General features: G+C 35.4%; 1 protein-coding gene across 2 annotated transcripts; it reads right to left on the bottom strand.

Moving 5' to 3' along the window:
• Window positions 1-963: 963 nt before the first annotated feature.
• LOC122286678 (kinesin-like protein KIN-UB) lies at window positions 964-13026 on the bottom strand. Of its 2 annotated transcripts, XR_006234009.1 has the most exons (20): window positions 12632-13026; window positions 11807-11907; window positions 11522-11644; window positions 11088-11273; window positions 10721-10942; window positions 10408-10561; window positions 8687-8836; window positions 8464-8552; window positions 7825-8028; window positions 7422-7544; window positions 6845-6979; window positions 6601-6732; window positions 5701-5839; window positions 5517-5609; window positions 3974-4099; window positions 3698-3823; window positions 3019-3162; window positions 2407-2535; window positions 1954-2294; window positions 964-1231 (listed from the first exon to the last, which is right to left on the bottom strand). XR_006234009.1 is itself a non-coding variant. In XM_043095433.1 (19 exons), exons 1-19 carry the CDS (start codon window positions 12810-12812, stop codon window positions 2134-2136), a joined length of 2718 nt encoding a protein of 905 aa, XP_042951367.1. In that variant the 5' UTR covers window positions 12813-13026; the 3' UTR covers window positions 1689-2133. The 2 variants fall into 2 exon arrangements, 1 of the variants encoding a protein (XP_042951367.1); XM_043095433.1 differs by lacking the exon at window positions 964-1231 and having other exon boundaries at window positions 1689-2294.
• Between the last annotated feature and the right edge of the window lie 414 nt (window positions 13027-13440).

Raw genomic sequence — 13440 nt, 5'->3', positions numbered from 1 at the left:
TCAACTCAGCTTGTCGAACGTTTCCGTAGAATTCGAGTGAAATTAATGTTCCATGAGTTGGAATACGTACGTCGTGCTCATGCGCACTCGCACAGTGATGAAACTGTTCGAGTTGCATGTGCATCATGCCAAAGGTTTGAGAGTTAAAGAGTTTAATGAGACGTTGAACATTTCTGCTGACGGCTGAACATTAATGCTGTAAAGACCAATATTAATTATGTTTTTATTCGTACAAATGATATTTGTAATCTCAAGCATGCTCACTCTTTTTTTAAAAAATAAATGAATATGAAATTTATATAAAAATAATAATTTTTTAATTCTATAATTCACTTTTTTTAAAAAGAAATGTATTGACTTTGTATTTTTAATATGTAGACTAGAGGATTAGACTCAAAAACCAAAATTTAAACCAAAAATATATTCAGACTATATTTTAATGCTGAGATGATCTTAAATGGTCTGTAAATAATAATAAAAAATAATAAATAATTTATAAATAATAATGAAATAATTTGAAACTACTTCACTTACCAAACACAACCTTAATTACTACCATCATGAACTCGTTATATATTAACATTAATAATGCTGATGATAAATACCTTTCTGGTACTGTTCGAAGATCAGCTCAAGTTTCTTAAAGACACAATTATTTATTATATATGGTGTCTCTCGTACGTACTTATCTTCTTATCAAAATATGGAAAGAGTTTTTGCAAACTTAGCTAAACGATAAAAATCCTAGTGACACGAGATCAGATCAGACTCCATTCATGGCCGAATTAGTCTTTTTAATTCTATCTAGCTAAACATTTTTTTCCTTTGTCTTTTTGCAGATCTCTCTAGCTAGAAGAACAGAGATCGTTTTGTTTGCGTTAAAACTCAAGGAAGACAAATGCTCTACAGTTGATTTTTTGAATACGAATTAATACATCTTCAACCAATCATGAGATCATGAGATGATAGAGAATAATATATCATAAGAAGAATAAGAATAATCTTACGGAGAAGTACTATTTGATCAACAAATTATAAATAAATAAAAAATGAGTTTTCAAGAGGTAGCATTGACGCAACTTCCCCACCTATTGCGGCAGCTCTACATGACCGTCTTTGTCATCTACCCATTGTGGCGGTCATGAGTAGCGACGGATAAGTTCTTTTTTATTTAGAGGTTGTCATCTTCAAACTTACATGTAGCAGCAATTTGTAAACCATCACAGTAAACCTAATAATAATAATAAAAATGTTAGTCACAAAGAACCGCTGCAAAGTGTAGATTAATGTAGGGGAACTGCAAGATTGACGATAGCACGTCAATAATAGTTCTGGTTTTTTAATTTACGATCGACAGCCTCAATTTCCCAAAACAATTATGGAAGTCATCCTAACCTTTACTACAAGCTCATGACACGATGCAACAGTTTCGTGACTACCTCAAAATATAACAATTCTATTTACAAATCGGTACCTATAACACACCCTTAAATCTTAACGCATTTGACATATAAATCGGTACGTATAATGCACAATTTTATTTTCAAATTGACAGCCACTTCTGCAATGCTTGCAAATAAAATGAGTTTAGTCGTTAATGTGCTTTTGTACCATGCACAGGTAAAGAATACCATCGTTATGGACAAACCGTACGTGGAGCTCAATTGGAATAATTTTCAGAAAGAAAATTAAAGAATTAATGATGATTTCATTGCCCATAAAAATCAATTTACACAACACTGAAACGCAAGTGCTTGACATGCTGAGCGATCCAGAAAATCGATCGAATGAATTTGACACCATCGTGCAGCAACAAGATTTTCCTTTCTTTTTTTCTTTTTCCTTTTTTTTTTTTTTTTTTCTTTTCACTACTCGTCATTTTCTTTTCCATTAAGCTACAGTTATGAATGTTCAATAAAGAAGCTAAAATAATGGATCAAAACACCAACCCACCTTTACACAAAATTGGCGTGAATACCAGCTTATGGGATGACCCCTTGTGCAGCAAGAGAGAGATCCCCTCCTCTACCAAGCCTATATGCTCATTATGAAATAAAGTTTCTGCATCCTAGCTCACACTCGCTAGCTAAGATGCGAGCAGCATTAATTAATGGAAGCCCATTAATCTCGGAATCAATAATCTATCCGTAACCGACGCAATTCAGATCGAAAGGTGGGGCTCGAACTCAATATCCTAAGGGCAAGACTCCTTATGTCCTCTCGAGAGCAATCGCGTGAGATACGAACTAGCTCCCAGAGGGCACCTCCACTAATCATGTCCTTTGCATTTACTTCTGCAATTTAAAAATCCATACTTTTAAAGGAACAAGCCTCAAAGATATCTATCTAAGTTGGTCAATACGGATAAAAAAAAAAATGAAGAAGAAGAAGAAGTAGTCCAAGTACCATGCTGTGCCAAGTGGCAGAGTGCAAGTTCAACATGACGCCTGATTGGTGCAGCTTCATTATTAGCATTTTGTACAATCCATGGAAGCGCACCGTCTTCTATCAAAAGAGATCTGGCGCTATATATCCCTATAACAAGGCACTATGTCAATAGAATTACACATGGTACGTAGAACGACTGATTTAAAAATTAATGGTTACCATGCCCATTTCATGTGGATGCAATGTTCTATGTCAGATATCACACACCATTAAAGAAAAATTAGGCTGCTACAAATCCTAAAGCTTGGCACGAACACAATTGTCAGAATTGACACTGCAGCATAGAATTGCTTTTACTGGAGTTAAAAATGAGCTCAAAAATCACACCAATATGTATACAAAAATTGAATCATCACAAAATCGTTTCAACCATTTGAGTACTCATTATTGGACAACCAACGAATTAACAACCCAACAAATTGTAGGACCACTAATTACTCAACATCAATCATCTTGAATATTTACCCAAAATTCCATTACCACCACTTATAGGTGAGGGGAAGAAAACTCCAGATGCATCACTGCTAAAGAACTAAACAATGGCTTGTGTTAGATTATTGAAACACCTACCTTGGGTAGATGCTCGGGACTCGCATTTTGCAAAGTTAGCAATTCCACGTGCAACTTGAGATAGAACATCAGGATGTTCACATCTCACAATTCCTAGCAAGGCCTTAATACCACCTTCAGTCTTCAGCTTCATCCGTAGCTTATCTACAGTTGATGGAAAGAAAAAAGGGGAAATCAAATTAGAAAACAAGCATGCTGGAACTTGTGAATACAAGAAGCTTTAAATAAGTGCAATACCAAAGAGTGGAAATATGATCTCCTATAAAAGTTTATATTACAGGGCAACAAGTATCTACCAGATCAACTTGACCCATCTCTGCTGATCTAAACAACTTTCAGCAAAGACGGTTCGAATATCAAAACTTATATTTTCCATCAAAAGATATCGAAGCGGACAACAAAATTTTCATCTTCATCCACTACATTTTACCATTAGTAAGTAATTTAAAGAGACAAAGAAATAGTGATGCAGAGAGAACACTATGTCAGGTATAAATATTGCAATTTATGTCATGGTGCCAAAAGTATCTCTTCCAATACAAAGGTTCTACACTAGATATGCTTCCTGATTGAGGTAGCACACAAATTCTTTCCAATTTATCAACAGATACTTCTCACAATCTAAATGGCCTAAATGGCAGAATTCCAAATAAAGGAGATAAACTGAAATTCAATTTACCGTTGCCACATAGATTAGCAATAGCTCCTGCAACCATGCGTAAGGTTTGAGGATCCTCAGCATCAGCTGCTGTTATTGATAAAAGACTAATTCCCCCTTGAATCATTATAAGTTCTTGATTGGCTTCTGCTATGCCAGAAAGGAAGCAACATATAAAATTGATAGTCCCAGATTAAAGGAAGAAAATTCCCAATCTACTCCTAATAAAACACAAAATAAAGAGCAGAGCTCCGGCCCTCTTTAACATATAGAGAAAATCTTTATGGAGAAAAGTACCATTCATTGCAAGATTGGCAATTGCACCAGCTGCTACTCTTCGAACAGTTTCATCCTCAAAGCTTCTAAGAAGCACCAGCAAGGAAGAAAGACCCCCAGCTTCAACAATCTTTTTCTGGTTTGCCTCTGCTTTTTGGATGGGGAGTATAAGTCATATCTAACAATAAACTATAACAGGCTACAAGAGGAAATGCATCAAAAGAAAGGTAGTGAGCATGCTAGAATTGCTTCAGAAATTAAAGTTGTTTTGCAGGGATCCTGAGATGATCCTTTGTTACTCTCACACAAATTTATCGGATGAAAGCAATACGCCCTATCAAGACTTCAAAAACCCGCACATGTGTGTGCATACTTGAAAATTCTAGTGCAATGAAGTATGAGAAAAGTACATGAGAAAATGCATAAAAATGAAAGTCGGATGATAAGATCACTCCAGTTGTCAAGTTATAGATAACTTATTATGGAGTCCTTAGAGGATACCATATTTAGATGCATATATCATAATATACAATGGCTACAGTACTTATAAAATATGATAGATACAGTAGAGGAAATGCATCATATAAGAAATACGAACTTGGCATACTTCATTACTCTTCAAGAACTGAAATTGCTCCAGACGTAACAAAACATGCAAGAATTGTTTCTCAGTCAAAAAACAGAGGTTGCAAATAGTAAACCAAAATTTACCAAAAAAAATAAAAGAAGAACAAGAAGATTAGCAAGTGCTCTGACAATATTTCTGCATATTACCCCTTCTTTACAATGGCAGTGATTAACAAAGTTTTCTCAATGAAATGATACAAGGTTAGCATACCAGACTAGAACTGTGCCTATTTCATGGAAAAATAACTCAGCGATACACGGGCAAGCATTATCCTCTATGGAACCCCACCAAGAATTGTCTTTTTTTCATTAATGTCACTGGCAGAAAACCTATAACAATGTTTCTCAGTCAAAAAACATGCTCCAGACGTAACAAAACATGCAAGAATTGTTTCTCAGTCAAAAAACAGAGGTTGCAAATAGTAAACCAAAATTTACCAAAAAAAATAAAAGAAGAACAAGAAGATTAGCAAGTGCTCTGACAATATTTCTGCATATTACCCCTTCTTTACAATGGCAGTGATTAACAAAGTTTTCTCAATGAAATGATACAAGGTTAGCATACCAGACTAGAACTGTGCCTATTTCATGGAAAAATAACTCAGCGATACACGGGCAAGCATTATCCTCTATGGAACCCCACCAAGAATTGTCTTTTTTTCATTAATGTCACTGGCAGAAAACCTATAACAATGCCCAACTCTAAAGTTTTCCATATATGATTTACCAGTTCACCATTATAAGGAACCTTCAACTGAGATCAACACCATAAAGAAAAGATCACAACAGATCATAGTTATTTCAATAAATCAAACTCGATCAGAAACATGACATTCAATCTAGATAATGCTAGTTAGACAACATAGCATAGACAGTACATGTACACATATATCTGATAACACCATGAAAGAGCCCCAAATATACAAGTTGCCCCCACCTTCAGCTGCTAGGTTGGCCACCACTTTTACGGCATGAATCCGTACGTTGGCATCATCTGACTCGAGTAGCGCCAAGATCTTTTGCAATCCAACTATCAAAATTCATCGGCAGACAAAAATAAAAGAGAATACAAAGTTTTTATACAAGGCCCAAATGAGATAAATTTGAAGTTCCTCTATTACCTTGCTCAAAGAGTGTTGCAATTGATGCCTTCTGTCCATTTCCAGAGTCTCTGTATTGGGGATGCCTAAATGGAGACATGGAAGAATCTAGACCAGCAAACCCATTTCCAGACCCACCTCTTTCAAGATACATTTTCATCTACAAACATGAAGCAAAATAAAATAGAATTAATATTTTACCATTACATATGGTCTATAGCACACTTTTTTTTTTGCAAGAAGATCTTTATTAATAAGCATCAAGATGCAACCCAAGTACACAGATAGTATACAAGAGAGATACCAAACTATTCAAAGAAAAACATTCTAGAAAATCATGCAAACTAAGGTTGCATTTGGGTACTGAGATGATCTCAGATATTCTGTGAATGGTAGGGAAAAAGTAGTAAAAAAGTAATGATAAAATATTGAATAGTAGTGAATAGCAGTATAAAATAGTAAAAAGTATGTGAAAAGTAATGATAAAATAATGAATCGTAGTGGAGTATACTTAGGAGAAGATTACGGATATTGTACTATAGCAAACACTTAGAAGGGACAAGAATACTCTTACCATTGTCGTTAATAATCTAATTTATTCAGTCAGCTAAACAAGGGGGTTTCTAACACATATGGGTACTTTTTCTCTCTCAGAATTGTCATTAAGAAAATATCTGGGAAAACCTAATGAGCTCTTCCTGATATTCTACCTTCAATGTCTCAATTGTGATAAATCTCCAGGATTATATAAACCATGAATCCATTAATTTTTTATATGATGTGACAGTTAAAAGCACTATTAAGTTTTTATATGACGAGGACAGTTAAAAGCAAAAAACACCATGGTAACATCAGCATATAAACTACAAGGATTATATAAATCAAGCCTAGCGGGTAGGCATAAATTCCATAATCAAATACCTGATCAGCTTCAAAAGTCAATTGCAACAGCTGACTTCGTAGTATTATTATTTCTTCTTCAAGTTTCTTCTTCTGATGAGCCTCGTCCTCAAGAATTTTGCGAAGCTTCAAAACCTCTGGATCTCCACCTGCCTAGCACACCAAGAAAAACCCTTATAGACCACAACTTACATGCTTGGAAGTTGAAAAAAAATCTAGATGATGCTTTTACAAAAGAATTTTGTAATCTGGGCAAAGACTATACCTCTGACTGCATATCTTGTCCTTGTTGCCTTTTACAATTCTTTACCTCTTCTTCAGCTGCCTTTCTTAGTTTAATTTCCTTTTCAAGCAATTTTTTTATCTCAGCAACATCCTCAGCAGCAGAAAGCCCTGTCTCCTGCATAATAAACAAAATAAAAACATGGAACATGATCATTCTAAAATAAGTTATGCAGTAATATACCCATAATTAGAGACGAAATTGACCTGAGCTGATTTTACAGACCTTCGAATCCACATGAAAATGTACAATTTAAATGATTAGATGAAGCTAAACAAACTAATGGACCAGATACTCACCACAGCCCCACCACCAAAAAACCCAAAAAAGGGGGAAGCTAAAGTATATACTCTCAACAAAGATTAATACATCAGCATAAACTGTTACTTTTTGCTCCAACTTTGGATCAAAATTGCCTCTGTATTTCAAGTTGGTGTTGACAAATAACAACATGCATGTCCATCATCTCAAAAAGCATCCTATGACCAACAATTGACACAAGAATCCTCTTCTAAGAAAACCACGACATAACAGCAAAAACGGTTCCAAAAGGGAGTACCTGCCCAATACATTTATCTTCCATGAAGCCATCACAATCATGCTTTTGCTGATTCAACACCAACTTCTCCTCCAGCTGCTTGACTGATTCCATATAATCCATCTGGCATTTTAGCCTCTCCTTCTGATAAAAAGGATGATACTGAAACTCATGGCCAAAAAATCCAAATAGGAAGGAAGGGAAAAAAAGGGAAAAATGACTTGGGCTCTAGGTATCTTTGCAACCAAGAAAGAAAAGAAGGGAGAGGCGGAGCATTTTAAAACCATACACCATTCATCAGGATGCATAAATATTATAGCATGGTTCATAATTTACACACCATATCTACATATATATTTTCAGAAAAATCAATTCAAGTTTATCACAGATAAAGAGTGCCACTCAAATGAATAGTCCAGCAAACCTCTAATGCATCAGCAAAGCTCCTCTCGACTTCAGATATTCGGTTTTGTGCCTCTATATTTATTCTTTCAGCTTCATCCTCAAAAGCTTTCTGCTGCCTTTCATTTTCTGCAATGAGCTTGTCCAGTTGTACTTCAAGCCTCCTAGACAGACTCTTGTAATCAAATTCCTCCTTTATTTTCAACATGTTCTCCACCTTCATAGCCTGTCATAGATGAAACATGCAATAATTATTCACGTAGTTGTTTAGTATGACCTCTCAACAAAGTTTCCATTTACATAAAAGATGAACACTGAGCATGGTTAAGAACTAAATGGAGTAAAAAGTCTCAAAAAAGATATGGAAAGAAAAATTTCTGACATACCACTATACCAGCAAAGTGCCTATCTTCTTTTTATTATCAGTAAATAAGAATTTTATTGAAAATAGGCAAAGCCAAGTACACGGGACATATACAAGAGCCACACCTATGCATGACTGTCCAAAGATACAAAGTGCCTATCTAAAATGATAATAGCATAAATACATGAATAGCTGTGTCTATGGTAAGTTACGACTTACGAATAGTATTGAGTGCATCATACATGCTACACAATTCAAAGCTAGATCTTTGAATTCCTTCAAAATATAAGAACTAACCCTTTGTCCAAATAGTATGGTACTCGCAGTCTCTCCTCGATGTCGTGGGGATGGGCCAATAGTCACGATTAATGACGTCCTCGCTGTGCCTGTGAGACAATAACCAATGTCAAAACATACAACAAAATGATTAGCTTCAATTCTGAATCATGGCCAGTGCATCCTATACTAATTTGACCATAAAATCCTAAGCACATACTAACATTAATGTGAAAGACATCACCTCCAAACGAATCTCTGAGCAACCTTGTAAGCTTTGAATCACGAATTGGAACATGAGCACTATTCTCTGCTAAAGCATTTATGCACTTTCCCAATGCACTAAGAGAGAGGTTGATAGACTTTGCTTCCTCTAGCATATGACCCTCACTCCCTGAAGTAAAGGAAGAGAGATAATGTAACTATATAGCTAATGAGCCTAATTTCATGAACAAAAACATTGGAACCAATATAAAGCAAATTCATCGAAATCCATATAAGGCCCATAAATTGCAAGTTCACAGTGCATGAATCAGCATATAAACATTTGATGTCAATACATTCTGGGTGGTAGAGGGGCATTACTCACTAAAACAAATGCTGTACTAAAGATTTCGTAATGACTGAAAGCAGCACAAGAATTTCAAAAGTCATAAATTTGCATTGTAAAGAGAGTTCCTATCCGATTACTCATAAGAAAACTAGACCAGAATTAGAGACTGTATACATAAACCAAGTCAAAAACCATAACACTTGGAACCTCACCATACAAACAAGTGGGAAATTGCCATACCAGTAATCTCTAAAGCTTTGGATATGCTTGGTTAGGAAGATTTTGATGTGCTCTTACAGAGCTTTGTGAAAGTAGATAAGAAAATTTGAATAGAAGTTTTTTTAAAATATGTTTTGCATTGGGGTTTGTGGAAGTGAATAGGTGGAATTGAAAAGTTGTTTGAATATTTTCTTTGTAAAAGTTGCTTTGCATTTTGTATTTTTTATATTCATTAAAACCTAGGCAAATAATTGGATGAAAAACTGAAACAGAAAAAACATGGAAAGATGTTTGGAGTGATGCTGTTTTTCTGAAAAACGTTCGAAAAAAAAATGGCATAACCCATCACAGCCTTTGCATCTTTAAAAGGAAATATGAAGAAATGAATGTATGGGAAATGCCTCAATTTTTGCAGGTTATTGTAGGAAAAAGGACAGGTCCTAACTAGAGAAGACATTCTACAAGGACTTAATTGCCTCAGATCCCAATCAGCAGATCGAGCTGGTGTAAAATGCTTAATTAAAAGACTTATTCTATTTTCTAGCAAAATTTCCATCTAAAACACAAGGTTTCTAGAATAGCACTTTTCCTTGTTTCTTTGCAGTACACATTGTTTTCCTGCACATTTTACTGAACTCGCAATAATCCATCTCAGGGGGGCCCCGTGCAACTTATCTGACTCCTAAATGTCAAAAGTCCAAGTAACAGGAATAAGCCAGCCAGAGTCACAGACTCCAACTTGTGAAGCTTTTGTAGATATTGCTGTGGTCTTAATTGTAGGATGTCTGATTCCACAGCCAATGGCAAATAGGGTGACTGCCGCTCGATAAAAGTGGGATCCTGTTCTCTTCAAGTCATGAAATTTTTTTAACAGATTCATCAAATAAGAGCAACTTCGGCACCATTTACCAGCAACAACATTTCAATTATTCCAAACAACTTGATAGCTAAGGAGCACTGCCAGAACAAAAATATAAGCCATGACACTATTCAAGGTATGTAAATGCACAACCACCCAGCTCTATCCAAGGATGGAAGGATATCCCTAGTTGTGTATACCAGCAGCCTATTATTAAAACTGGGTGGTATACATACAAAAGCCATGCCCCGTTTGGAGAAGCAGCTACAAATAAACTTAATATCAACAAATAAAAATGTAGAACTATGAAAGGTGTCATAAGTGGGATATACACCTGACTTGTGAATTCGCTCTGACCCTGCCAGATCTACCACAACTAGCTTGCTTTTCCGAACAAGTGGTTTAAAAGGTTTGACCAAGTGAGAGGAGTCACCATTTTCACTGGAAATGATTTCTTCTCTTCCTATGACAGACCTTCGAACATGTACCTGCACTAAGGAAGTCAAACACATCAAGATTTCTGTTAACTAATACAGAACAATGAAAGAATTTACCAGTTAGATATCATGAAATGTAGATGCAAGAGCGTAAAAATATATATAATTGATAATTGAAATTTACTTATTATAGACAGCTGATTATTTTACCATCAGAATAGCATGACTACGAGAGGATTCAGTATTCAATTTTGTGTTAGCAGCAATTCTGTGAGTCTCTCCTATTCTTAGCAGCTCCACAAAACTCTGCTGATCCCTGATTTCAACAAGAGTTGCCCCAGGTACTGAAACATCACCAGTTTTTGGATCTTCCACAATAGGAATGTTATCATTTGATGGATCAAGCAGGTCTTGCAGAGTTTCCATGTAAAGCTACAAATTTTTGTTGAGAAAAAAAATCAGCAATTTTGTAAACAGGACAAATTTAAAGAGTTTAATCTGAAAACAGATTTTTATGTTAACATCAATGCTGGATAAAATATAAGATTACATTATGCAGGAATTTAACGAGAGAAACCTGCAAATATGAAACAGAGACAGAATCGGTCTCGGGAGAAATGTCTGCTAAAATATCCTCCATTGAACGAACCATGATTCCACGATCAGATGTATCTTCCTCTCCCAGTCGTCCAAGAGTAAAAGTTTTCCCAGTACCAGTCTGACCGTAGGCCATCACAGTCCCATTGTAACCATCTAAAACACTCTACAAAAACCAACAGCACATTATCAGGTTACTGCACAAAATCTAAGAAATGATAATAGGAACACATGGTGGGAGACTTAATTCATATAAAGTAACATGAGGAAAGATAATGAGCTCTTGCTGTGCTGGTAATAAAACAATAAAACTAGAAGGTAAGGGGGACACAAATAAGCAATAATGAACCTAAAAAAAGAAATACTTAAGTAAGTTCCTTTAATAATCAGGATATCTAACAAAAAATAACAAACCTCTACAACAGGCTTGGCAACAACTTCATAGACACGCTTCTGGGATGCAAATTCAGTGAGAACCTCATCAAATTCGTAAGTGTCTGAATCCCAATTGTTTTTCCGAAGTTTCAACCTTTTTAGCTGAGGTAAAGCAAATACCAGAATGAATATACACTACAAATAAGAAATAAATACTAGAAAGCTCAAAATTAAGAGAAATAGAAAACATGTGTCAAGGATGATATAAAAGTACAACTACTAAAGTCACATGTAAAATATTTGTAACTAAAATACTGGGATCACCTCTGGCTGCAACTCCACACAATCAGCAAAATCTGCATCTGCAGCTAATTCTTCCACATTCTGTGGTCGCAGTCTTACAGCCACTCGAACTCTTCCAGGTACTGTTAAAAAGAAAAAAAGCAAACTTTTGGCATCACGAAGTCCATCATCTTGCCATTCATGGGAGGTTGCTTACATGCATACATACATACATAAAAAAATCGTGTATAAATATATCTAAATATATGAAACACATATACATACATATATATATTTATTCGTACACACACACACACATATTCGAACATTTCTCGCCTGTGCCAAGGGCTAAGAGCAACAAAAAGGAGCCTGTTTAGGAGAGCTCAAAATTATTAACACTTTAAATCTTAAAAAAAGAAGGGCGTGTTTGGATGTCTCCGTGAAATGAACTCTACAACTTGTAGCGCATATAAAAGCTCAAAAGCAACCACCTAGAATAGGAACATTAGATAAAATGGGAGCCATTAACCACGATTTATGCTATAAAAATTTCCAGAAAGCTTCAACAAGTCTGGCATCAATCTGTGTCATCGTTTCTCAAGATACCACTACTGAAAAACTTCAAGAGCTCAATAAAATTCCTACGCCTACTAGGGCATCAATCTGAAACGCTCAGACCAAAAAAAGTGCACAAACAGCACGCACAGTCTTCAAATCGCATTGATCAAAATCCAATAACCATAGAAAATCTTCAAAATGAACTGATTAAAATATAAAAAAGAGAATGAAATCGAACTTCAATACATATGAAAATATAAATAGGAAGTTAGGAATTGGATCTTTTTCGGAGAATGGAATGAAATTCACCTCCGTCGTTGGTGGAGAAAGAGGCGGGGCTACTGCGGCGAAGAGCGGATCCCGAAGAGTGAGAAGGAGTAAACCTGGATTTAAACGAGGAAGATTTGAGGTTCGCTGCTGGGAGTGGCCGATCCAGCTTCGTGCTACTACTTCCCCTGTGAGCGCCATTTCTATATCCACTCGAAGCCATACAAAAAATAAAAGGAACAAAAATATCAGTATATTCTCCAATGAAACTCAAACAGTTTGACTTCCATTCAAGTTAACAAATCCACGAATCAATCCAGGAAGAGGGGGAGATTTTGACAGTGCGTCGGATATGGAGGTTTCGGTGGTTTCAAAGTAGAACCAATTTCAAACATAAAAGAAGGAAGTGCGGAAAGAAACAGGGAGAGAGGAGTCGCAGATCGGTAGGTCCCACTGATTACGATCCGCGGATATGTTGGGCCGGGGAGTGAAATTACGAAAAGAGGTTTCCTTCAACACTGTTTTTTATTTTTTATTGATTTTTTGTTCTCATTAAACTAATTTACTTCTTACTCATCATTCTTCTTTTTTTCAAAGCAAACCAGAAAAACTGCATATATTAACATTCATTCGTTACAGTCTTTCTCTATAAAAAAATTATATTTATCATTCTTATATATTACACTTTTTAATTTTTTTATTTTCTTTTAATTAAATTCTTCTACTTATTATACATATATTACATATTTCATAAGGAAAAAAATTTAAAAATATATAATGTATAGTGTATGAGGATGATAAATAACAAAACTCTAACAATCTCCTAACAGTCTCCTTCAAAATTGACATAG

This window comes from Carya illinoinensis, chromosome 1 (assembly GCF_018687715.1).
Source record: "Carya illinoinensis cultivar Pawnee chromosome 1, C.illinoinensisPawnee_v1, whole genome shotgun sequence".
In the NCBI taxonomy this organism is placed as follows: Eukaryota; Viridiplantae; Streptophyta; class Magnoliopsida; order Fagales; family Juglandaceae; genus Carya; species Carya illinoinensis.
The sequence above is the reverse complement of the archived record's forward strand: the minus strand, read 5'-3'. Positions and strand labels throughout refer to the sequence as shown.